Source organism: Panthera tigris, chromosome E1 (assembly GCF_018350195.1).
Source record: "Panthera tigris isolate Pti1 chromosome E1, P.tigris_Pti1_mat1.1, whole genome shotgun sequence".
Classification (NCBI taxonomy): domain Eukaryota; kingdom Metazoa; phylum Chordata; class Mammalia; order Carnivora; family Felidae; genus Panthera; species Panthera tigris.
Genome location: NC_056673.1, coordinates 3,063,462 through 3,086,912, shown reverse-complemented (window position 1 = coordinate 3,086,912; position 23,451 = coordinate 3,063,462). Strand labels below are relative to the sequence as shown.

At 50.7% G+C, this 23,451-nt stretch overlaps 1 protein-coding gene across 1 annotated transcript; it reads right to left on the bottom strand.

Annotated features, from left to right (window-relative positions):
• Nucleotides 1-12,701: 12,701 nt before the first annotated feature.
• Nucleotides 12,702-17,115, bottom strand: ODF4 (outer dense fiber of sperm tails 4). Its single transcript, XM_007085973.3, has 4 exons — nt 16,476-17,115; nt 13,668-13,841; nt 13,287-13,421; nt 12,702-13,087 (listed from the first exon to the last, which is right to left on the bottom strand). Exons 1-4 carry the CDS (start codon nt 16,885-16,887, stop codon nt 12,903-12,905), a joined length of 906 nt encoding a protein of 301 aa, XP_007086035.2. The 5' UTR covers nt 16,888-17,115; the 3' UTR covers nt 12,702-12,902.
• Between the last annotated feature and the right edge of the window lie 6,336 nt (nt 17,116-23,451).

Below are 23,451 nucleotides of genomic sequence, written 5' to 3'. Positions count from 1 at the left end.
CTTGTCTATTTTTTGCTTTCGTTATCTGTGCTTTTGGTGTCCTACCCAAGAAATCACTGCCAAGTCCAATGTCATGAAGCGCTCCTTCTGTGTGTTCTTCTAGGAGCTTTCTAGTCCCGGGTCCGAACATTTACGTATTTAATCCATTCGTTTCTGCTATATATGTATTTTTTTGAAAGAGAGAGTAAGCAGGAGAGAGGGGCAGAGGGAGAGAAAGAATTATTAAGCAGGCTCCACACTCAGCACAGAGCCCAACCCTGGGATCATGACTTGGACCCAAATCAAGAGTCAGACACTCAAATGACTGAGCCACCGAGGGGCCCCGCTCACTTCTGCTCTTAACAGAGGAAAAAAAAACACAAAAGCTGATTTTCCAGCAAGGCATTCCTCCCATGTGTGGAAATGCTTTAAACATTAGAAAGGGTTTCTAGAAAGCATCACAGCTGCTAAATGGTACGTGCTATATTTTACCCTCCCAAAGGTCACCAGGGTACCCCCATTTCCTAGCCCGTGTCTCCTTCGCAGTCCAACCCATCTTGACTTCTTTGGGATGTTAAATCCACTTCAGCTCTCATCTCACCTTCTTTTTGGTTTCCATGAAGTGGAACTCTAGTGCGTTTTGTCCTACTTGGGGTCACTCATTCATTCCTCCCTCGCTGCTACTGCTCCTATCCCCACTGAGATCCTGTGCTCCAAAATGCTGTAAAAGATACACTGGGAAGAGCTTGTTGGCACAAACGTGGATTTCAGTGGAGCAGTGCCAACCCCAAAATGCTCACCTGACAGGAACAGGGCAAGGTTTTTACAGGGAAGTCACCAAAGCAAAGGGAAACAGTTATCTCAGTGGTTAGGGCTTAAGCAGTTGCCTTATCTGGGCTCCGTGGGATGGGTTGCTCTTAAGTTTCACTTTCCTGGATTTGAGCGCTTTGGCTCTGGCTTAAGTTTGGTTTGCTTATGTGGTCTACCAAGGTGTTAGAGCCATCCCCAGTCTAATGGCCTCCTTGTTTGGACACTTTTAGCAATACCCTCTGCGTTCCTGAATTCTATTAATGGTGCCATGGGGTCACCTAAGGTAGAAACTTCAGTCTCCCCAGGAACTCATTCTTCCTCACTGCCCATCGTCAATCGTTGGCAGGTCATGTTTTCCAGACATGGATGCAACCTATGTCTATAATGCTTGCCCTTCTAGACCCCCGTCAAGAGATAGATTTTGTCGGGGCGCCTGGGTGGCCCAGTTGGTTGAGTCTTCGGCTCAGGTCATGATCTCACGGTTCGTGAACTCAAGCCCCACGTCGGGTCCTGTGCTGACAGCTTGGAGCCCAGAGCCTGGTTGGGATTCTGTGTCTCCCTCTCTCTCTGCCGCTCCCCTGCTTGCTCTCTCTCTCTCTCTCTCTCTCTCTCAAAACTGTATAAACATTTAAAAGAGAGAGAGCCTAGATAGACCTGCCTTCCTGCCTTGACCGAGAAAATAGAGAAGGAGTAGTGATATTTGTCTTCTGAGATGAGGTCACAAAAATACCACCTCATTGTTTTGGAATGCTCATTCTTGGAACCCAATCGCTATGCCGTAAGGAAGCCCAAGCTCTTCCTGTGGAAAGCCTCACTTGGAAAGGAACCAACGTCCCCAGCCTCCAGCCCCGGCTAAGCTTAGTCAATAGCCAGAACGAACTCTCCAACCGTGTGAGTAAGCCATCTTGGGAAGAGGACCCTCCAGCCCCTCACTGATCTCCCTCCAGATGACGCCGTATGGAACAGAGACAAGCCCTGGCCAAATTGCGTATTCATAACGAAAAATACGCGATTGTGGTTTTAAGCTACTAAATTTGCAGGTGGCTTTGTTACGTAGAAGTGGATGGCTGATGTACTAACCCTGAAGTGTCTCTTCATTCCGTTACCGCCTCTCCATTCCCACAGGTCAGGCCCCCATCACCTCCTTCATTAAGAGACAGTCTGCCTAACGAATCTGTGGAAGTAAAGGCCTGCTCACAATAATAGTAAGCACGACTGAATGCCAATTTAGCTACAACGCTAAGCGCTTTGAATATATGATGTTATTTAATCCTTACAATTCTACCAAGTGCTTTGAAGGTGAAGGAATAAGTTTAAGCAGCAAAGTAACTTAAGGACCTAATTCCTTTCTTTTACAGAGGAGGAAGTGATGCTCAGAAAGGTTAAGAACTAGCCCCAAGTTCAAACCCAAGTCTTTCCAAGTCCAAGGTCAGGTCTTAAATCCACCTTCCTTGCTCACAACTGGCTAGCGGCACCCGTTGCTTCTGGGAAAATGACTTAAACCTAACTCTAAACTTGGTGTGCAAGGTGGGAAAGGGTGTGGTCCTAACTCGTACACAATGTGTAGCTTTGGTGCTATGGCATGTGAATTTTCCCGTTGCACTTGTCTTATGCGGGGTGGTGGGAAGAAAGGCTGGCAGCCAGTCTAGGCACTGGCCCTAGTCACTTACACTTGCCAGGACTTGGCTTCCTCAACCAGAGAGAGACCAGGGGCACCTGGGTGGCTCAGTTGGTTAAGTGTCCGACTCTTGATTTCACCTCGGGTTACGATCTGACGGTTCGTGAGTTCGAGCCGCGTGTCTGTCTCTGTACTGACAGCGTGGAGCCTACTTGGGATTCTCTCTCTCTTCCCCTCCCCTGCGCACACACACACACACACACACACACACACACACACACACTCGCGCTCGCTCTCTCAAATAAATAAACATTAAAAAAACATAAAACAGACAATTGAACCAGCTCATATTAGAGTTATCTTCCAGCTCTGACTCTGTGTAATGTGGAAACTGGCCTCTTGTATGTTCGTGCTTCCTGCCTCTCCGAGAACCCCAACCCCTGAGCTCCCGGTCGGGGCTCATGTCCCCACTTCTGGGAAATGGCAGACTCAGAGACAGATGCTTTAGCGAATGTTCTCCATGTACCACTTTACCGGAACTAGCTTTAGGTCGGGGAATAAAATCTTTTCTGCAGCTCTCAGAGAAGACACTGTTCCCAGTGGTTTTGTGAAGCTAAGCTTTGGAGGAGGAAGGGAAGGAGCCCGAGAACCTGACTCACACACTTGCTTCCCAGCTCTTCTGCATGGTTTTTGGACATTAGTGCAACAGACCCTGAAAGCAGGGTTTGCCAAAGCCAAGTTCGGTCACTGTGTAGGCTATTACCTCTGCACAGTTACCTTAACCTTTTCCTGTTCCGTGGCTTCGGGTTGTAGAATTTTAAGGGGGAGGTTTCGAAGGGTTTGTTTTTAAATGTTATTTACACACCTTTCCACTCGATTTGTGAACATTTTACAGAAGTCCGTTTAAAACCTGAGATGCTTTTACATATGAAGGAGCAAGAATCCTGGGAAGAGTCTTGTTCAGAACGTTAACCGATGGCAGAATCCCGGGAATCGTCTTCTGAATTTCGTCCAGAATTCTACCCCTTTGAATTTATTGAAATGTGGTTTCTCTTTTAGTTCCTGGTTCCTTTTATTGTTTTGATCTTGGCGCTAATCTTTGTTTACCCAGGTTCTGACATTTTTACTCCAGAATTAATTACCCCAGATGGTCTACTCTCCTGTGTTTTCCAAGCAAACAAAGTGGGCAGGAAGTAGGAGTTTCCTGAGCAAACTGGCTTTCTGTTTTAGTCGGAGGCTTGGTCTTTTAGAAACTTGTTTATTTTGTGTCTACTTTTGTTATTTCTAATTGATAAAAAAAAAAATTTTAATTTGGATCTAGTTAGATTTTACCTTTTTCCATTTAAAATTTAGTCTTAATATTTTGCCCTTTGCTTCCCTGAGTCTCCTTCGTAGTATCCACCGTTGTGTTGAATTTGAACCGCGACACCGGCTCTGTTGACGAGCTCCTCGCTCAAAATAGCTTCTCCACACCTAGAACTTTGGCCTCAGATTTCTGGTCACTTTGAGCCACTTCCCTTGACGTGACAACATAAGCGATCAGCAGATGAGCTCTTGTGAGCCTTGCCTCTTGGGGTTTCGCACAGATGGGTCACCCCTAGCTTTGGTGAGTCATTCAGTGGCCCCCTCTCCCCTCCCCTCCCCTCCCCTCCCCTCCCTTCCACCTCAGCACTGAGTACAGCAGTACACCGTTCTCTGAAGGACATCACCTCTCTTTCCGCCTTCCTCCTGATGCGACGGCAGGAACCCCGGAAATGGCTGCCTTAAATGTAGGGACCCTAGGATCTGGCCTCCACGCACAACCCAGATCACCAGGAATAACCCAGTCCTGAAACACTGCCCCTCTGCCCGAACCGGGATTGGGCCGGGCCGGGCGCCGGGAAGCTTCTCCAGATGCAGCCACTTTCTGTGGCAGGAAGAGGGCCTCCCCGAGATCTGTCGTCAGGCTCGGCTTGTCCTCTTCCATCCCTCCTCACACCCTCTACTCCCCTGGCCTGTCGCTTTCATCCAGCCCTCCAGTGTCTAGAGACACAACTGTGTGCCAGTCTCACGCTCGTCTTCGGAGGCACCGTCCCGTAAGCGGTCATGGTAATGCGCCCGGTGCCGAAATGGAGACCCGGCAAAGACGTCTGGGTCTGTGAAGGGCTGCTTAGTGCACGCCCCGCACAGAGGCCATGTAAGCGGAGTGTGGAAAAGATGGTTTGCAGCTCGCTCACCAATGTTCTCCGTTCCGCCCACTTTGGATCAGAGGACTTCTTACAGGAGAAATACGATTGGCCGGAGGCCACCTTCACCCAGTGATCAAGTTAACACCCCCGCCCCCGCCCCCGTATTCGTACAGCACCACAACATTTCCATGCTGTTTCTACCCAAAATACAGTACCTGAATCTCATTATGAAGAAACAAGAGAGAAGCCCAGATTGAGGGCTTACAAAACAGCTGGTCTGTACTCTTCAAAAATTCAAAAAGGCCAAAGTCACAAAAGACAAAGACTAAAGGGGGGAAAAGAAAGAAAGGGAGGGAGGGAGGGAGGGAGGAAGGAAGGAAGACCAAGGAACTGTCCCAGTTCCAGGACTTTCTTTTGTTATCATGGACATCACTGGGACAACTGGCCAGATCTGACTATTGTCTGAAGGCTATAGTGTTTTATCAGGGTTAATCTCCTGACCTTGAGAATTGTACTATGGTTATGTAAGAGTCTCTAGGAAATACACACTAGAGTATCTGGGGCATCATGTCTGTAATTTATTCTCAAATGGTAGAGAAAAAGTGTGTGTGTGTGTGTGTGTGTGTGTGTGTGTGGAGAGGAGGCTGGGGGAGATAAAGACAATGTAATAATGTTAACGTGCAGGGAAATCTGGTTGAAGAGTATATAGGAATTCCTTGTACTGTTCTTGCAACTTTCCTGTAAGTCTGAAATGATGTCTAAAAAAGAATTTCCGGGGTGGTGCCTGGGGGGCTCACTTGGTGAAGCATCCAGCTCTTGGTTTTGGCTCAGGTCATAATCTCACGGTTTCGTGAGTTCGAGCCCCGTGTCGGGCCCTTGTGCTGACAGCTCGGAGCCTGGAGCCTGCTTCGGATTCTGTGTGTGTGTCTCTCTCTGCCCCTCTCTTGCTCCCACTCTGTCTTCTGTCTCTCTCTCTCTCTCAAAAATAAACACTAAAAAAATTTTTAAGGAAATAAAATTGTGAAAATAAAGTTTCTCTAGTGATTCTGACATCGGACATTTATTGTTATCTCTTGTGCAAAACCAGCAGCTTCTCCAAGCCTTGCCATCTGGTCGTCATTGGAGCCAAGGTCCGCAAATCCCAGCTCTATGGGAAATGCAGTTGTCTTTGTGGGATGGAGTGACTTTAGCTTCCCCGCAGCTGTCTTTCCCTTTTAGCCAAGAGGGTTGTGTCAGCCAGAAGAGCCTCAGTTATGCTGAGGGAATAAAGAACCCTAAAATCTTTTTTTTTTTTTACTTTTTAAATATTTATTTTTGAGAGAGAGCACGAGCTGAGAGGGGCAGAGAGAGAGGGAGACACAGAATCGGAAGCGGGCTCCAGGCTCCGAGCCGTCAGCACAGAGCCCGACGCGGGGCTCGAACCCACAAACCGTGAGATCGTGACCTGAGCCGAAGCCGGACGCTTCACCGACGGAGCCCCGCAGGCGCCCCAGAGAACCCCAAAATCTTCAAGTCGCACAATCTCGTAACAACCAAGCTGCACCCCCATTCACTCTGCATATCTTTGTCCTCACGGGCCGCCATAAGGAATTTCCACAGACCGGGCGGCTTAAACAACAGAAACTCATTTTCTCACAGTGCTGGAGGCCGGAAGTCTAAGACCAAGGGGCCGGCCAATCGGGTCTGTGGCGAGAGCTGTCTTCCTGGCCTGCGGGCAGCTGCCATCTGGCCATGTCCTCGCGTGGCCCTTCCTTACTGCACGTGCACGGACATGAAGAGAGCCAGTGGCCCTCTGGCATCTCTTCTTGTAAAATCACTCACCCTATCCGATCAGGGCCCCCACTCTTATGACCGCATGTAAACTGACTGCCTCCCCAAAGCCCATCTCTAGATACAGCCACACTGGGGTCAGGGCTTCAACATGAATTGGGGGGAGGGTGGCAGGGGGACACAATTCAGTCGGGTGAGGTTTTTGGGGTGATAGTGGGGCTCAGGGGGTCCAGAGACGACGGCCAAGAACGAATTCTTAAAGATGTCCCTGGTGCAAAAAGGTGATTTTATTAAAGCACGGGGACACGACCCGTGGGCAGAAAGAGCTGCCCGGACCACGAGGAGAGACTAGTTATATACTATGGGGTTGGGGGAGGTAAAATCAGGAGGAAGTTTCCAGTGAGATCTTCATATGCTAAAGAACACTCCCAAGATGGTGGAGGCCTAGCTATTGCCGAGCTAAGGGTTTTTTTCCCCCCCTCTAGCAAAATATTAACATTAAGACATAGGGAGTTCCTAGAGAAGTGTTTGGCTCTTGCCGGCCTCAAGTATTCGTCAATGGGCTGCAGGTTATAAGGAAATTGAGTTCTATCTGCCATTTCCTTCTGCCTCTGTTTCCCACATCACTATGGAGGGGAGGGTGATGTTGGGGCTCCAGGAAACTGAGTCTACAAATTTCTGGAGACGAGGCTATTGAGAAGACTGCCTTTTTCTTGTGATTGACTAAGATCTTTGTAAATAGGTGGAGACTCGGGTCCTGCACGACTGTGAGCTCTATCGGTTAACCCTTTGTTTTCCCCCTTTCCTTTGTTCTTGAGCAGCCGGGAGTGCCCGAGGAATAGCACACACATCCCACCTGGGGCCTGTCAGCTTGCCTTCTCCTCCCTCAAGGGAGGGAGAAGCCCTTGGTGAAGTCCCTCGAGGGCTGGCTATGGACTCTCCGCCAGGTGTCCTCATTCCAGCACTCAGGGTGACAGATCAGCCACCATCTTGAATGCGCAGAGGCAATGAGATCTCCAGGGGGTTTCACGCTGGTAAGTAAATGCTCTGGTCCAGAGGTAGGAGCGTGTTGCACAATTTGTTGGCCAGAACTAGTCACGTGACTCCGTCCGGAGCCAGAAGGGGCGATCTTAGCATATCCCCAGAAGGCAAAACCTAGAAATACTTGGTGAACAGCACGAATGACCACCACAGGAAGATCAATGGCTCCTACTGAATCCAGCAGACTCTTTGGCTTAAAATTACATCTACGAGGGGCGCCTGGGTGGCTCACTCGGTTGAATGTCCAACTTCGGCTCAGGTCATGATCTTGCGGTTCATGAATTCAAGCCCCGCGTCGGGCTCTGTGCTGACAGCTCAGAGCCTGAAGCCTGCTTCGGATTCTGCGTCTCCCTCTCTCTCTGCCCCTCCCCTGCTCACTCTCTGTCTCTCTCTCTCTCTCAAAATAAATAAACATTAAAAGAACAAATACAAGAAAATTGTGAAAGGTGGAGTCAAGAAGATCTGGCTAGACATCTTGGATGCTTAGAACGACATCACAGTGAGCGGTGCAATACTGTTTGCCTCACAGTATCGCAGACTGGGTGCTGGACAAGCCAGTAACTTGGAAATGCCAGTGGGAGCAGACCAAAACCACACACACACACACACACACACACAGAAAAAATCTGCTCTCTCTAGCCAAAAGACCAGGAGAGAGGCAACCTGACAAGACAGAAAACTTATAGAAAATATTTCATTAATCCAGCCAACACCATGGAGAACACCGTGGCCCTTCTGCCATGTTGGTCAGCAGAGGCTGAGTGGGGGAGCCTGGGCCTCCACCCTCAACAGACTATAACAAGACACCTCTCCTAGCACCCCCGCCACCCCCACCTCCTGCCCGGGTGGTAGCAGACAAGACCCCGGGGGGCAACCAAGACTTATACTCCAACCAACAACCCCCCCTCACACACATACACACAGGAAGAACGGGGACCATATGGGAATCCTGGACTTCACCACCCGCCGGCCTCTGTCAGAGGAGGCTGAGTGGGAAGCTGGAACTTTCACTATCATCCAGTGAGCAAAAAAGGCCTCCACCCCACATCACAGAGAGGCCACATGGGTAGGAGTATCAAGGCACCCTTCCCCCTCCCACCTAGGAAGCCTAGTGGGGAACCTGAAATCCTGCCTTGGACCAGCAGTAATGATGTATCCCTTCCCCTGCCCAGGGTGTCCAAGGATGCTGAGTGGGGAGCCAGGACCTTTACCCCCACCTGGCTGTAGCAAGGAAACACTCCCTTCCTCCATGGCACGATGTCAGAGAGGGCCTGCTGGAATGGGAGATTTCAGTAATACCCACAGTCTTACGATGTAATACCAAAATGTCCAGGATACAATACAAAATCACGCATCATACCAAGAACCAGAGAAGCTCAACTTGAAGGAGTTAAAGATACCCAGCAGATGCCAACCCTGGGATGACCTAGACATTGGGATTTTCCAACAAGGATTTTAAGGAGCGGCGTAAAAATGCTTCGACGAGCAATTACAAATGGGCTTAAAACAAATGAAACCATAGAAAGTCTCCACGAAGAAATAGAAGATACATAGAACGACTAAATGGGAACTTTAGCACTGAAAAAAAATACAATGAAATTTTAAAACTCAGAGGATGGGCTGAATAGCAGGCCCAGATAGGCCCTTGACTGGCCTATCAGTCAAGGTTCAACCAAAGAAACAGAACCACTAAGGGATTTATTTTTTGCCGGAGGGGAACCAGTTAAATAGTCTATGTAAGGCTGTCGCTTCCGTGCCTAATTCTGGAACCTGAAGTTCATCAGTGTAGGCAGTCAGGAAGGGAAGACGTGAAAAGAAGAGAGCAAAAAATAGAGTAGAACCTACAAGGCTGAGCCAGAACTCAATACCGATAGACCGATACCCATGTTGGTCTCTTACTGCCTCCAAGCCTCCAACTTTAACAGCTGGGAGGGCTCCGCCTCGCATCACGGAGTTGAACAACATGAACGAACCTTGAAAACATTATGCTAAGCAGAGGAAACTGGACACAAGAGCCTGGGTATCGTATGATTCCATTTATACGAAATGTCCAGAATAAGCAAATGCGGAGAAACAGAACATAGACTAGTTCCAGGGGATGGAGGGAATGGGGAGTAATTAGAGCAGTAGAGTGTTCTGGAATGGGATAGTGGTGATGGTTGCACATTGTGAATATACTAAAACCACTGAATTGCGTACTTTAAAATGGTAAATTTTATGGCATGTGTGTTACATCTAAAAAAAAAAACCCATGGAGACTTGCAGCTGGGGAGAAATAGGACTGAATCTTTTTTTTTTTTTTCCAGATGTTTATTTATTTTTGAGACAGAGAGACAGAGCAAAAGCAGGGAGAGGCAGAGAGGGAGTGAGTCACAGAATCTCTGTTCTGTGAGCACAGAGCCCGACGTGGGGCTCGAACCCATGAGCCGTGAGACCATGACCTGAGCCAAAGTCAGCCGCTCAACCGACTGAGCCACCCGGACGCTCCAGGACTGAGTCTCCATCAAGGAAATTTCAACATTTTCCCAGCTGGATTTCAGAAGTGCTATGAACCAATGACTCCCTGTTGTGTCCCTCATTCATATTCCCCTCCCCGTTTTTTGTTTGTTTTTTTTTTTTTTGGAGTATGATGAACATACAGTGTTACATTAGTTTCAAGTGTACAACATAACGATTCAATAATTCTATACATTACTCAGTGTTCATTATATGCCATTATCCCCCTTTTTAAACAGCAGCGTCTGTCACGGTTACCCCTTGACTGCCCTGCCTGCCATGGTTTCTGGCTGTGTGGGGGGTGGTCACATGTCTCTCTAGTTCACAGGTATGCAGACTGAGAGGAGCTGCACTTGACTCCCTGTATTTAAGGCATTGCATCTCAAGAGCCTTACCTGCACCTGGACCCAATTTAGGCGGCGCATTTGTTTGCTAGGGCAGCCGTAACAAAGCGCCACAGACTAGGTCCTTTAAACAACAGAGATTTATTTTCTCCCAATTCTAGAGGCTGGAAGTCCAAGGTCAAGTGTAATAGGTTTGGTGTCTTTCTGAGACCTCTCTTACGTGGCTTGCAGATGTGAACCTTCCCGCCCGGTCTTTCCTGTGCACCTCGTAAGACCCTATCTCCAGCTAGTTACATTCTGGGGTACTGGGGGTTAGGGCTCCAACGTATGAATTCTGGGGGAGACACAACTCGGCCCATAACAGACGGCCAGTGTATCACGAATGCTTAAAACTTCGTCTCTGCCGGATGCCTCAACAGCTCCACGATGAGACTGTGAGCACCTTACCAGGTGACAGGTGCACCGAGTGTGACAAGGCTGGCTCCTGCCACAAGTTCCTCTTCTTGCCCTCCCCTGACTATAACCTAGTGACATCCAAATGCACCAATGAAAATCCCTCAGACGTTTGCTTGACCCCAATAAAGGCCCTTGGCCACGGGTCCTCACTCTCTCAGCTCCCCATCTGCGTGGTTGAGCCTGCTCTCTGGGCTTTCCTTCCATGTGGCCTCCATGTGGAATGTGGACCTCTCCTAGGACCTGTGGATATCATGAACCCTCCAATTTCAAATGCCTCTCTGAGTGCAATTTCCACAGCTTTGTTGGAATAATCCTTAAAGGCCCCATGAGGAGGACTTAGTTCCTCCCTTGCAACACAGTGGAATTCCGAAATTTCAGCTGATTTATGTGGTGAAAGTAACAGTGTATAAGGGCACGGACACTTCCTCCTCTTCCTCCTTCCTCGTTCTCTCTTAGATCACTCACTCTGGGGGACACGAGCTCTCGACAACCTAGCAGCCCATGAAAGAGGCCCCTGTGGCAAGGAACCGTCGACAGTCATATGAGTGAACCACACTGGAAGTAGATCCTCCAGCCCCAGTCGAGCCTTCAGATGACTGCAGCCCCAGCTGACATCTTGACTGTGACCTCGTGAGAGACCCTGAGCAAGAACCATTCAGCTAAGCTGCTCCCAGATTCCTGATCCCGGAAACTACGTGAGATAATGTTTATTATTTTAAGCCACCAAGTTTGGGGTAATTTGTTATCCAGCAAAAGATTATATTAGGTCTTTATCAAAAGAGGAAAATTATACAGACTGGAAGCATAGCCCCCTTTATGTATGTAGGAGGCAGATAGTCTCACCCCTGTAGGCATTTGAGTTTATGACTTCTTTCCAATGACCAAATCCCTTTCTCCGATCGTGACCTACATTTGCTTGTTGTTTCTTCCCCAAGGATGACCAAATCAATAAATCCTCGCTACGGGGGGAAGAAGCACGAGGGAGACAATGAGTCTGGATTTGTGGGGTGCTTCTCGGCCCAGATTTCAAGCCCACATATTCTTTGCTCAGACTGTTTGCCTGGAGCCTAGAAGCTGCACACCGCTCGTCAGGTATGGTTAAGGACAAGAATCTCAAAAGAGCCAAAAAAAAATCAAATAGAAATCAGTCAGACGTATTAGGTCGAACCATATGAAATGGGCAGCATTTAACCGCTGAAACGGCAGTGTCGGACGGCTCGACCCGCTAAGACGTACAGCTTTCGTCTATCCACCCCACTCGGACTTTGCGCCTTCTCTCTGGCCGGCTGGCATGGCGGCTCCATCTGGAAGGATTCGACAGATCAGCCACAGCGGCTCTCCGGGGAGACCAGCCTCTCTGTGCGGGATGCCTGAATCCCAGTGGTCATTGCCGGTGCTGCCCCAGGCAGGTGCCGCACGTGTTCGTGAGGCTAGACGAAGTTCGTAATCCAAAAGGACAACCTGTGTCTCGATCGTAGGGCCTGACTCTCACGGTTTTTATTCCTGCCGTTACACGGGAAGCTTGGTCGGAGAGCAGGAGCCGCCCAGAGGGGTGGCAGGACTGGTGGAGTGGAGAGCGGTGGCGACGGAGTGGCGGAGGAGAAGGTGTGGACGGAGGTCGGGGTGGAATCGGAGTCGGAGTTGGCGCCGGTGATACCCTGGCCCAGGGCGCTGGGACCTCTTGGTCACCCGAGGACACAGGAGGTGGGATGGCTGCCCAGCACACACGGTACAGCCACGGCCCGGGTAACCTGCCTCTCACCTTGTGGCCAGTTTGCTCTTGGGTCGTTCACTCCCCGTAAACCCACTGGTCACAAGCGATCTCTCCTCATCACGCCCCCCGCCTCCTAGCAAATGTTGGGATGCGGGTAACGAAGTGTAAAAAGGCGTAGCTCTCGCAACGCCTTTCACCTGGGCCCAAAGGCTCCCAGGCAGGAAGAGTCGGGAAACGAAGTTGTTCTCTCTCCCTTCCTCGCCTTCTTCGAGTGGTTGTCTTGTCTCGACCACTGCCAGACACGGTAAGCAAGAGACAATTTATTCCCCATCGGCCCCGCTGTCAGCCGGCAGGAACGAGGAGGGCAAGTGCGAGGCTGACCTAAAATCCTCCCTCTCTAAGTCCTCGAGGCGAGGAGAGCCAACCTACCCAGGGCTTCGAGAAAGGATGAGGAGAGGGATTCGGACGAGGGGCGGCCGAAGTCGGCGCCAGGATTTCGGAAAAGGTTACGGAGAGGCCTTCTCTCGCTCCGGATCCGGGACTTCCTCCTGCTTGCCCGAGGTGTGTGAGACCCCCGGCTCACTCGGAAAGTTCTGTACTGAGCTGGAACCATTGCTGCAGGACGCGGCCCGGCGGGGACAGTTCATAATCACGCTCCAGAAGTGTTTGTGGTTGAAGTGGCAGAGGGCCGCTGGCAAAGGACAAAGGGATGGGGGACAGGAAATGTGGAGAACGGAGGAGGAAAGCGGCAGGCCAGGCGAGGTGAGGCCCAAGGGGACGCGAATCCTAAGAACCTACCTCCCCACCTCCGGGCCTTACCAGCCCCTCCCTCCCTCCACGCTCCTTCCTGCCCCGAGCCACCTCCTTCCCAGGGCCGCCAGGCCACTCACCGCAGGTGACGTACAGGACAAACACCAGCCAGCCTATGAAATAGCTCCAGCCGATGGGGACAGATAAATTACTCTTCAGCTCAAAGATCCAGAGGTTAATAGGGAACAGCAGGAGGGTAGAGAAGATAAAGGTAACTGGGAGACAGGAAGCCAAGAGATCTTCTCACCTAAGAATCCCCCAAGGATGCTCCCTTCGGTGCTGAGTTAGCGCAGTCCCACCCAATTCCACCTCTCCAGGGACGGGGGGGAAATGGGGGAACTCCATTCTCAGCGCCCACCCACACCCCTGCCCCACCCCCCCCCAAAGGAAGGAAGAGGGAGGAGTGCCCAGGAAGATGTGGCTTGTGAGAAACTGAGCTCCATTCCCAGAGCTAGGGGTACCTTCAAAGAAGCTCAGGATGGTCCCGATCCAGCTAAAGAAGGGCAGTCTCTTCAGACCGGGTAGATACGGCAGGTGCAACCAGACGGTGAAGACAAAGCCCAGCCCCAGGGTCAGGCAGAAGGTTATCCGGGCCACCCCGAAGACCGGGTGATTTTCCCACAGCTTAAAACTGTCTGGAGAAAATGAGAATACAGGACGAACTCAGGATTCACAAGAGAAAAAAAATATAATCAAATGAGTAATTACGAGAAAAAGTTAATAATCGAAGAAATGCACATTTGAGGTAACAATGAAATGTGACTTTCACTTATTAAATAGGCAAGGGTTCTTTTTTTTTTTTTTTAATGTTTATTTATTTTTGAGAGAGAGAGAGACAGGCAGAGTATGAGCGGGGGAGGGGCGGAGAGAGAGGGAGACACAGAATCCGAAGCAGGCCCCGGGCTCTGAGCTGTCAGCACAGAAGCCGACGCGGGGCTCGAACCCACGAACTGTGAGATCATGACCTGAACTGAAGTCAGACGCTTAACCGACTGAGCCACCCAGGCACCCCGGCAAGGATTCTTAACATGGAGATTGTTTGAAAATCCCAACCATACGAAAATGAATAACTCAATAGAAAAGTGGGCTGGGGAGGAGGGCCCGGGTGGCTCAGTCGGTTAGGTGTCCAACTTCGGCTCAGGTCATGATCTCCCAGTATGTGAGTTCAAGCCCCACAGGAGGCTCCACACTGACAGCACGGAACGTGCTTGGGATTCCCTGTCTCCCCCCTCTGTCTGCCCCTTCCCCACAAGCTCTCTCTCTCTCCCTCTCACTCAAAATAAATAAGCAAATAAATAAATAAAACCCCCCAAAAACTTAAAATATTTCATTCTTTCATCCAGCCAAGCCACTTTGGGAAATCTATACCAAAGAATTCATACTAAACACAGGGGGGAAAAAAAACTTTATGATTAACAAATTTGTTGCTCCTTTTTTCACAAATATGACATTGGAAATAAACTTTGCCAAGAATGGAAGAATAAAAGTCAAGTAAAAAGGTGACAATCCATTTACTTGATATATATCTATTAATTCATATATTTTTTTAATGTTTACTTGTGAGGGAGAGAGCACGGGTGGGAGAGGGGCAGAGAAAGGGAGACAGAGAATCCGAAGCAGGCTCCAAGCTGTTAGCATAGAGCCTAATGTGAGGCCTGAACCCATGAACCGTGAGATCATGACCAGACCCGAAGTCGGACACTCAACTGACTGACCCAATGTCCCATCTATTATAATATGGAAACGTTTACTGTATCTTTATAGACATATTTAAAACACTATAAATTAAATTAAAATAATTTAGAAGACATAAAATTGTTTATGAAGACTGAGTCCAGCTGTGTAAAAACCATTCGAAATTTGTTCAGTTTATTTTTTATTTTTTTTAATGTTTATTTATTTTTGAGACAGAGAGAGACAGAGCATGAACGGGGGAGGGGCAGAGAGAGAGGGAGACACAGAATCGGAAGCAGGCTCCAGGCTCCGAGCCATCAGCCCAGAGCCCGACGTGGGGCTCGAACTCATGGACCGCGAGATCGTGACCCAGGCTGAAGTCGGATGCTTAACCAACTGAGCCACCCAGGCGCCCCTGGTTGTTTTTTTTTTTGTTTTTTTTTTTTTAAAGCCTGGCTCAGTCGGTGAAGTGTGCAACTCTTGATCTCGGGGTTGTGAGTTCGGGCCCCACATTGGACATGGAGATTACTTAAAAATAAAATCTTTAACACATAATAATAAATAGGGGCACCTGGGTGGCTCAGTGGGTTAAGCAGTGGACTCTTGATTTCAGGTCAGGTCATGATCTCACAGTGCTCGAGATCGAGCCCCGGGTCCGGCTCTGTGCTGACAGTGCAGAGCCTGCTTGGGATTCTCTCTGCCCCTCCCCTCCGTTCATGCTCTTTCTCTCTCACTCTCTCGCAAAATAAATAAATAAATAAATAAATAAATAATTTAACGGGTGCCTGGTGGCTCAGTAGGTTGACCATCTGACTCTTAACTTTAGCTCATGATCGTAGTTTGTGGGATTAGGCCCCACGTCAGGCTCTGCGCTAACAGGGTAGAGCCTGCTTGGGATTCTGCGTCTCCCTCTCTCTCTGCCCCTCCCCTGCATGTTCACGCTCTCTCAAAAGTAAATAAATGAACATTAAAAAAAAACAAACAAACCAAAAACGCTCCGGTTTTGCACGAGAGCTGAGAAAGGAGGCCCAGCGCCGGGAGGGGAGGTCAGATGAACAAGAACTAGAAGTGAAAGGCTGCAAGGACGCCGGGAAGGAAGGAGCAGGGAAACCAGACACGGAAACCCAGAGCTGGCCCAGAAAAGCAGGGCCTGAGGGAGAAGGGAAGAAAAGAGGCTGGGACCCGGGCCTGGGAGACAGCATTCTGGGGACTCCCCTGAAGCTCGGGGTTTGCTAGCCTAGGGGAAGGAAATCCCCACCTCCAAGGAGGCTCTTCTCCCAGGATAACGGGTGTTGTGTGATTGAATGATTGACATTCCCTGAGAGTCGTGCCCCTGGCAACATTGTCACAGGCGCCGACTGGGCTCTGAGCTCCTCCAGAGCAGTGGTACCTTCCCTTGGGTCAGGCAGAACCCTCTGGCCGGGACGGATGGGAGAACGAAAACCCATCCTCGGCGGTCTCTGCCGGTGAGGCCATCTTGCAGGGAAACAGCACTGGGGATGACCAGAGGGAGGGGACGAGGCCACGGGGAGCAGATGGCGTGACCGAGGCGGGCCGGTTCCCCGGGACGGCGACGGGGGTGTGGAGGGTCTCACCCTTCCCGTTTTCGGAGCTGGAGCAGCTCTTGGATTTGCAGATGTGCAGGAGCCCCATGGACATGAGACGAGCCGACGTGTAGATTCTCGAGCTGACGTTGCTGGGCCAGCGCTGGTAGACGCGGCTCCCGGAGAGGCACAGCCACTTCTTGGAGAACACCATGGCCAGCAGCAGGATGAAGGCGACGAGGCTGAGCTCCGAGGCCAGCACCCGCGCTACCCAGCGGGAGCTGTGCGTCATCCTCCACCACAGGGGCGGCACGGAGATTCTCCCGGGCTCTGAGGGGTGCTCCCCGGGCACCTGCCTGGCACCGCTGGGGTCAGCCGGCCAGCTCTCTTCTTGGGCCAGGCTCCCCTCCGCCCCGTCCCGCTTCCCAGCCCCCCCTTCCCTCGCCAGGGTTTGGATGCTCATCCTTTTTTCCTACCGACCCGGGAAATCCAGCCCTAAAGTCCCCTGCCCCCACCTTGAGCATTCCCTGTCTCTCCTCCTAACCTCCACCCCATCTCCACCTTCCCTTGCTGGGCTCAGTGGTCCCTCATCCCTTAAATATTTGTAGCAGGCAGAGTCCTTGCCACCACAGGGCCTGGGGTCTGGGAAAGAAACGACCTAGTCCGTAGGACCGGGCCCCTAACTGCCATGGAACGTTCCAACATTCCGGGGGCGGGACAGTCAAGTGGGGGAGGGGCCCAAGGTCACAGGCCCCACCCCCCAAGAGCGGCGGTTTCTGAGGGTCCCCTCTTCTCTTCCCACATCCTCGGCCCTGACCCCACCCCAAAATGCTGACAGAGGGAGCAGGGAGAAGGAGAGGGAGTTGGTCCTCAGAAAAGCAGCCTCCCTAAGTTCTTTGGAAATGTCTTCCAAAGGTGTGACCGACCTTCTCACTACTCCCCCCAACCCCTCACCTCCCTCCCGCCTCCACTCTGTATCTTCCTCCCTTCCTTATTTCCCCTCAGCACCAGAAGGGGAGGACATAGGATAAGGAGGGGGTAAAGGAGGGTCACACAAGTTGAAATTTCTCTTTTCTTTTCTTTTTTTTTTTTTACGGTTTTATTTTTATTTTTAAAAAATAATCTCTACACCCCACGTGGGGCTCGAACCCACAACACCAAGATCAAGAGCCTCACGCCCCACCCACCCACTGAGCCAGTCAGGAGCCCCACAGTCTGAGATTTTTCTCAGCTAGGAGAAAATAAATCTGAATCACCTGGGGCGGCCTGATCATAGCAGCTTCCAGACCTCAGACCCCAGGAGCTCTGGCAAGGAAAAAGCCTTTCAGATTTGGGATGTGAGTTTGAATCCTATCAGAGTTGGTTCACTCTGCGGAGGCAGTAGTGATCCACGCGGTTAAGAACACAGGCTTTAAGGTCCAACAGGCAGAGAGAGGAATGTGGGCCAGCGAACCTGCACGCATCCAACAGCTTCTTTGTGCCTCAGTTTACTCACCTGTAACACAGGAACAATAATCCTCCTCGCAGGCTCCGTTTCAGTATCAAATGGGATAATAAACAATGAGCACTCATTACTGCATAGTCAGTTCCCAGAAAGTGATAGTTGTTACAGTTACATTATCATTTTCATCGTTCGTGCTCTCTCGCTAGGATACGGAGAAGGAACAAAAACACACAGGTTTTCGGAAGGCATCCTTGCGCCTGTGGGTGGCTACAAATGATGGAAGGAACCCAAAGAGGCCTGAGCAAAAGGGGAGTTCATGGCGAATCCCAAGGTCACGTGCTCAGCAGGACGGGAAGTCCAGCCAGAATCAGGAACTCAGATCCCGCGAGGGCTCTTCCTCCGTTTCTTAGTTTGTCCGGCTGCCGTAACAAAATGCCACAGACGGGGTAGCTTATAAACCACAGAAATGTGTCCCTCGCGTTTTCAGAGGCTGGAAGTCCAAGTTCGTGGCCGTCCAGCATGGTCCGGTGAGGGCCCGCTTCGAGGTCTCCGGCTTTTTGCTGTATCTTCAGGTGGGGCCAGGGAGCCCTGTGGGGTCTCTTGCCTAAGACACCAATCCCACTGGCGAGGACAGAGCTCCGGCCCTGGCGGGGACAAGCGCCATGCTCAGAACCCTCGGCCGCGGTCGGGAGGCACCCGGGTCCAGGAGGCTGAGCGGAACTAGTGACTTCAGGATTCTGTTTCCTTCCTTGGGTCTCGTTTAGTTCTCCTGGAGTTTCTAAGAGCTTCTCATCCTAATGGCCACACAAAACAACATGGAAGAATCTTGGAAATATGTTTCCTGAAAAACGTAACTCCCAGAAGTCTACGCTATAAATAGGATCCCAGTTCTAGAGAGTTCCTAAACAAGCCCAACTAAATGCAACGTTAAGTATACACACTACTATGATGGCGTGGTACGTTTTAAAAATCAGGGGCGCCTGGGTGGCTCAGTCGGTTGAGCATCAGACTCGTGATTTCGGCTCAGGTCACGATCTCATGGTTCACGGGATCGAGCCCGGCCTGTCCGCATGGAGCCTGTTTGGGATCCTCTGTCTCCATCTCTCTCTGGCCCTCCTCTGCTTGTGCTCTTTCTCAAAAATAAATAAATATAAATAAATATCAGCAGAGGGATGCCTGGCTGACTCAATCAGAGGAGCATGCCACGCTTATCTCAGGGTCGTGAGTTCGAGCCCCACGTTGGGTACAGAGATTACTTAAAATAAATAAATAAGGGGCGCCTGGGTGGCTCGGTCGGTTGAGCGGCCGACTTCAGCTCAGGTCATGATCTCACGGTCCGTGAGTTCGAGCCCCGCGTCGGGCTCTGTGCTGACAGCTCAGAGCCTGGAGCCTGTTTCAGATTCTGTGTCTCCCTCTGTCTCTCTCTGTCTCAAAAATAAATAAACGTTAAAAAAATTTAAAAAAAAAAAAAATAAATAAATAAATAAATAAAATTTGGAAAAAAAAAATGATAATCAGTAGAATGATAAACACAAAATACAGAGTAGTGATTATTTCCCGGGAAAGGCAGGAAAATGGGGCAGAGAGGATTACACCGGGCACACAGGTTATTAGTAATAGGTTATTCATTCCGGTGCTCGGTGCACAGGCATTTATTATATTATAATAATTTATAACCAACAGATATGTCATATAATCCTGTGAATGTATCAGATGCTGTTTTTCAAAAGGTAATTAAAAATAGCTTAAGAGTGGGGAGCCTGGATGGCTCAGTCAGTTAGGCTTGATTAGACTCGTGATTTCGGCTCAGGTCATGGACTGGCGGTTCGTGGGATCGAGCCCCGAATCCGGCTCAGCACTGATAGCTTGGAGCCTGCTTGGGATTCTGTCTCTCTGCCCCTCTACCACTCATGCGCGCTCTCTCTCTCTCTCTCTCTCTCTCTCCCTCTCTCAAAATAAATACATAAACTTAAAAAATAGTTTAAGAAAGGAAATGCAATCCTAGTGATTATAGGCCTGCAGGGAAATCTATGTATAAAGTCACAATATATAAGGTAAACACTATTAGTTAGAGTTTCAACTTTCAGACTCAACAGATAGACAAAGCACGGAAGACTTAACTATGGCTACAGACATAAACACAGCCGTTATCAGCCTCGATGTGGTCCAAGTAAAAACTCAGAAGAGGTAAACTGGAAGGGGACGAGGAGAAGAGAGCTGAAGGGAAGAGTGGGGGACCTGACAGCAGGGTCTCCGCAGAAAGTTGGGGAGGGTGAGCACTGCACAAGAGCGCACAGCGGAAGGGGTGGGTGAGAACTGAGGTCCAGTCTGCATTCTGCTCAACGAGCGATGCCCCTCCAAGGGGGCTGCATTGACCAGGAGGAAGAGGTACTTTGTTCTCTGTCTCCTAAAGGGGCTCCTCCCCCCCAGACAACCGCCCCAGCATCTGTTCAGAGGGGCTGCCTTATTGACCACAAGGTTCGAGGCACAAAGGTGCCTGGCAGAATCGCAGTCCTGGCCAACCAGCTGCTGGTGTATCAGCGAGAGCTCTCCGGTTGCGAGCACGAACCCAGACTGGCTGAGCTGGGCAAGAAGGAATGCCTCGGGGCAATACTGGGTGAACACAGACTCAGAGAGGAAGCTGAACGTCCAGGCGAGTCTCGACGGGAGCCAGGGAACGTGGCCCCTCTGCTCACTGCTTCCCCTCAGGTGACCCCACTCACCCCCACCCTTGCCCGTTCCTGATCGGGATTCCGAATCTCAGAATCTGGCCTCGACTGGGGCACGTGTCCACCTCTGGAGGTGGGAAGGCGGATGCCCGGACCGACAGCCCACCAGAGCCACACGGACTTGGGGAGCGACAGCCCCCCAAAAGAAAGGAAGCCGAGCAGTCAAAAAAATAATGGTAACATGGTGCTGCTGGGCACCCCCAGTTTGCCAGCTGTTTCTTTGTTTGTTTTAATGCTTGTTTATTTTTGAGAGCGAGAGTCCGAAGCAGGCTCCAAGATAATCAGCGCAGAGCCCAATGCGGGGCTCGAACATGAGATCATGACCTGAGCCAAAGTCAGACACTTAACCGACTGAGCCACCCCGGCGCCCCCAGTTCTGTTTTGTTTTGTTTTGTTTTGTTTTGTTTCAGTAGGCTCAGCACCCAACGTGGGGCTTGAACTCATGACCCCAAGCCAAGACCCAAGAGTTGCATTCTCTACCGACTGGGCCAGCCAGGCGCCCCTGCCAGTTTTTAAAACAGTTAAAACGCACACTTACCGTGTGACCCGGCACGGCCAATCCTACGTGTACACCCAAGTAGAATGATAGTTATCACACAAAACCCTGTACAAGAATATTTATAACGGCTTTATCTATAATCACTTAAAACTAGAAACAAGCCAAACGTCCCTTCACTAGGGAATGGACAAAGTCTGATGTATCCGTGCACTGAAATGTTAGTCCACAACGAAAAGTAATGAAGTACATAGATGAAGCTCAAATACATTAAGTTTAGCAGAAGAAGCCGGACTTGAAAGGCTACATACTGTATGGTCCCATTTATATGATGTTATAGAAAAGGCGACATTCCAGGGGACAGAAAACAGATCCGGGGTTGCCAGAGGCTGGAATTGGGAAGGGGTTCACCACAAAGGGGCACAGGGAATTTGGGGAAGGAGGGGCGATGCAAGTCCTTTTTTTCTCAATCATGGTGGTAGTCACGTGACTACAGATGTTTGCCAAAAACCTCAGAACGTTACACTAAAAAGGGTAAATTTTCCTGTATGTAAATTGTGCCTTTAAAATATACCCTCATGGGGCACCTGGGTGGCTCAGTCCGTAAAGCCTTTGACTTCCGCTCAGGTCATGATCTCAGGGTTCCTGAGTTGAAGCCCTGCATCGGGCTCTGTGCTGACAGCTTAGAGCCTGGAACCTGCTCCCGATTCTGTGTCTCCCTGTCTCTCTGCCCCTCCCCTGCTCACACTCTGTCTCTGTCTCTGTCTCTCTCTCAAAAATAAGCATTAAAAAAAAATTAATAATAAAATAAAACATTGTTGAATCAGTATATTGTACACCTGAAATTAATATAACACTGTATGTTAACTATAATGGAATCAAAATTGAAATAAATAAATAAAATTTAAAAATGGGAAATATATATATATATATATATATATATATATATATACACACCTTAAAAATTATACCTAAAAAAGAGGGGGGGGGGAGACCATATTTTACAAATAGCAAAAAAGTGACTTCTGTGTTCTCAGGAGGGAGGGTGGCATAATTCCCACCAAGAAGATTTATGTTAGGGGCACCTGGCTGGCTCAGTCAGTGTAGCAGGCCACCCTTGATCTTGGGGTTGTGGGTTCGAGCCCCACCTTGGATGCAGAGATTACTTAAAAATCTTAAAAGAAAAACAAGATTGAAGAGTGGGGGCAGACATTCATGCCCAAGAACTCAATCGTGATGAAGGAAGAGCTGAAATGCCAAGCTTCTGCCAGGGCCCAGAACCACCGCGGGAGACGGAGAGACGGTAGGGGCGCGAGCGTGGGGAGGGCCCGGGGGCCCGGAGAGCAGGTGCCCCGCACGTGCCCTCTGCCTGCTCCTCAACTCCTCAGGGGCTCCTCGGCGGGAGGGGGGTGTGTGGGAGCTCCACCCCCATCCTGTCTCGCGCGACAGGCGAGCACAGCGAACCCGGAGCCGCAGCACCAGCCGCAGGACGCGTCACAGACCCAAGGCAGGAAGCCCTCCTCGCGCCGCAGGTGCCGGTGCCCGCACGGAGGGGAGGAGCGTGGAGCAGAGAGGGGCGGGGCCCGGCGCTGAGGGGCGGGGCCAGGACTGGGGACGGGGCCAATCCCTGAGCGCAGAGCCCAGGGAGAACCCGGCCACGCCCCCGAGGGTGCCAGCCGTCCCGGCGCGGGCGCAGGGCGAGCTCTGCCCCTCTGCACCCTCTACCCCTGGCCCGTGGCTCTCTGGGGCCGCTGGGTGGCGAGTCCGCAGTTCGGACTGGGCGTGCTGCGGAGCAAGGTCTGGGGTTCGCCAGGCAGGCGGAGGAGCGGATACCCTACTCCTGCACCGGATGGGGTGCCCGTCTGGTGAACTGGCCAACCCAGAGAGCAGGAACCAGCACTTATCCCTGTCCCTGAAGAGAGGAGGCGAGCCCAGCGAGCAAGGAAGGAGGGGAAAGAGACTAGCTTTCAGGGATGGACAGAGAGCCCGGCTGAAGGGCTCTGGAGAGGATCTCAGGTAGAAGTGGGCTGGAGGGCTCAGTGGGACCGGGAGAGGGGAGAGAGCCAGTGAGCAGCATGTGAGGAGAAGGGGGCAGCTCCTCTCGTCCACCTGTTGCTTGTGGTCACGATGGCATCCCCCTCCGCCGCGACGATGTTGACCCAGAGGCCACAGAAGGGCCAGCCCAAAGAGAGGCAGGTGCCCTGTCCTATCTTCATTGTCATCGACTCCCCAAACGTGGAGACCACGAACACGAGGAGCAAGGTTGTTGGTGGAGAAAGGACTTACTGACTCAGAGAGATTCCCGGGGAGGGGGGCCAGCTTCCCCACCTGCACCTTTCCGGGGCCTCTGACAATATC

Excerpts from the sequence above, each read along its gene's own strand:
- ODF4 (XM_007085973.3), bottom strand. The coding sequence starts at position 16,887 with ATGAGCATCCAAACCCTGGCGAGGGAAGGGGGGGCTGGGAAGCGGGAC. Across the intron at positions 13,842-16,475 it reads CAGCTCCGAAAACGGGAAGG|ACAGTTTTAAGCTGTGGGAA; the intron begins GTGAGACCCTCC and ends CATTTTCTCCAG. Across the intron at positions 13,088-13,286 it reads TGTCCTGTACGTCACCTGCG|CGGCCCTCTGCCACTTCAAC; the intron begins GTGAGTGGCCTG and ends GTCCTTTGCCAG.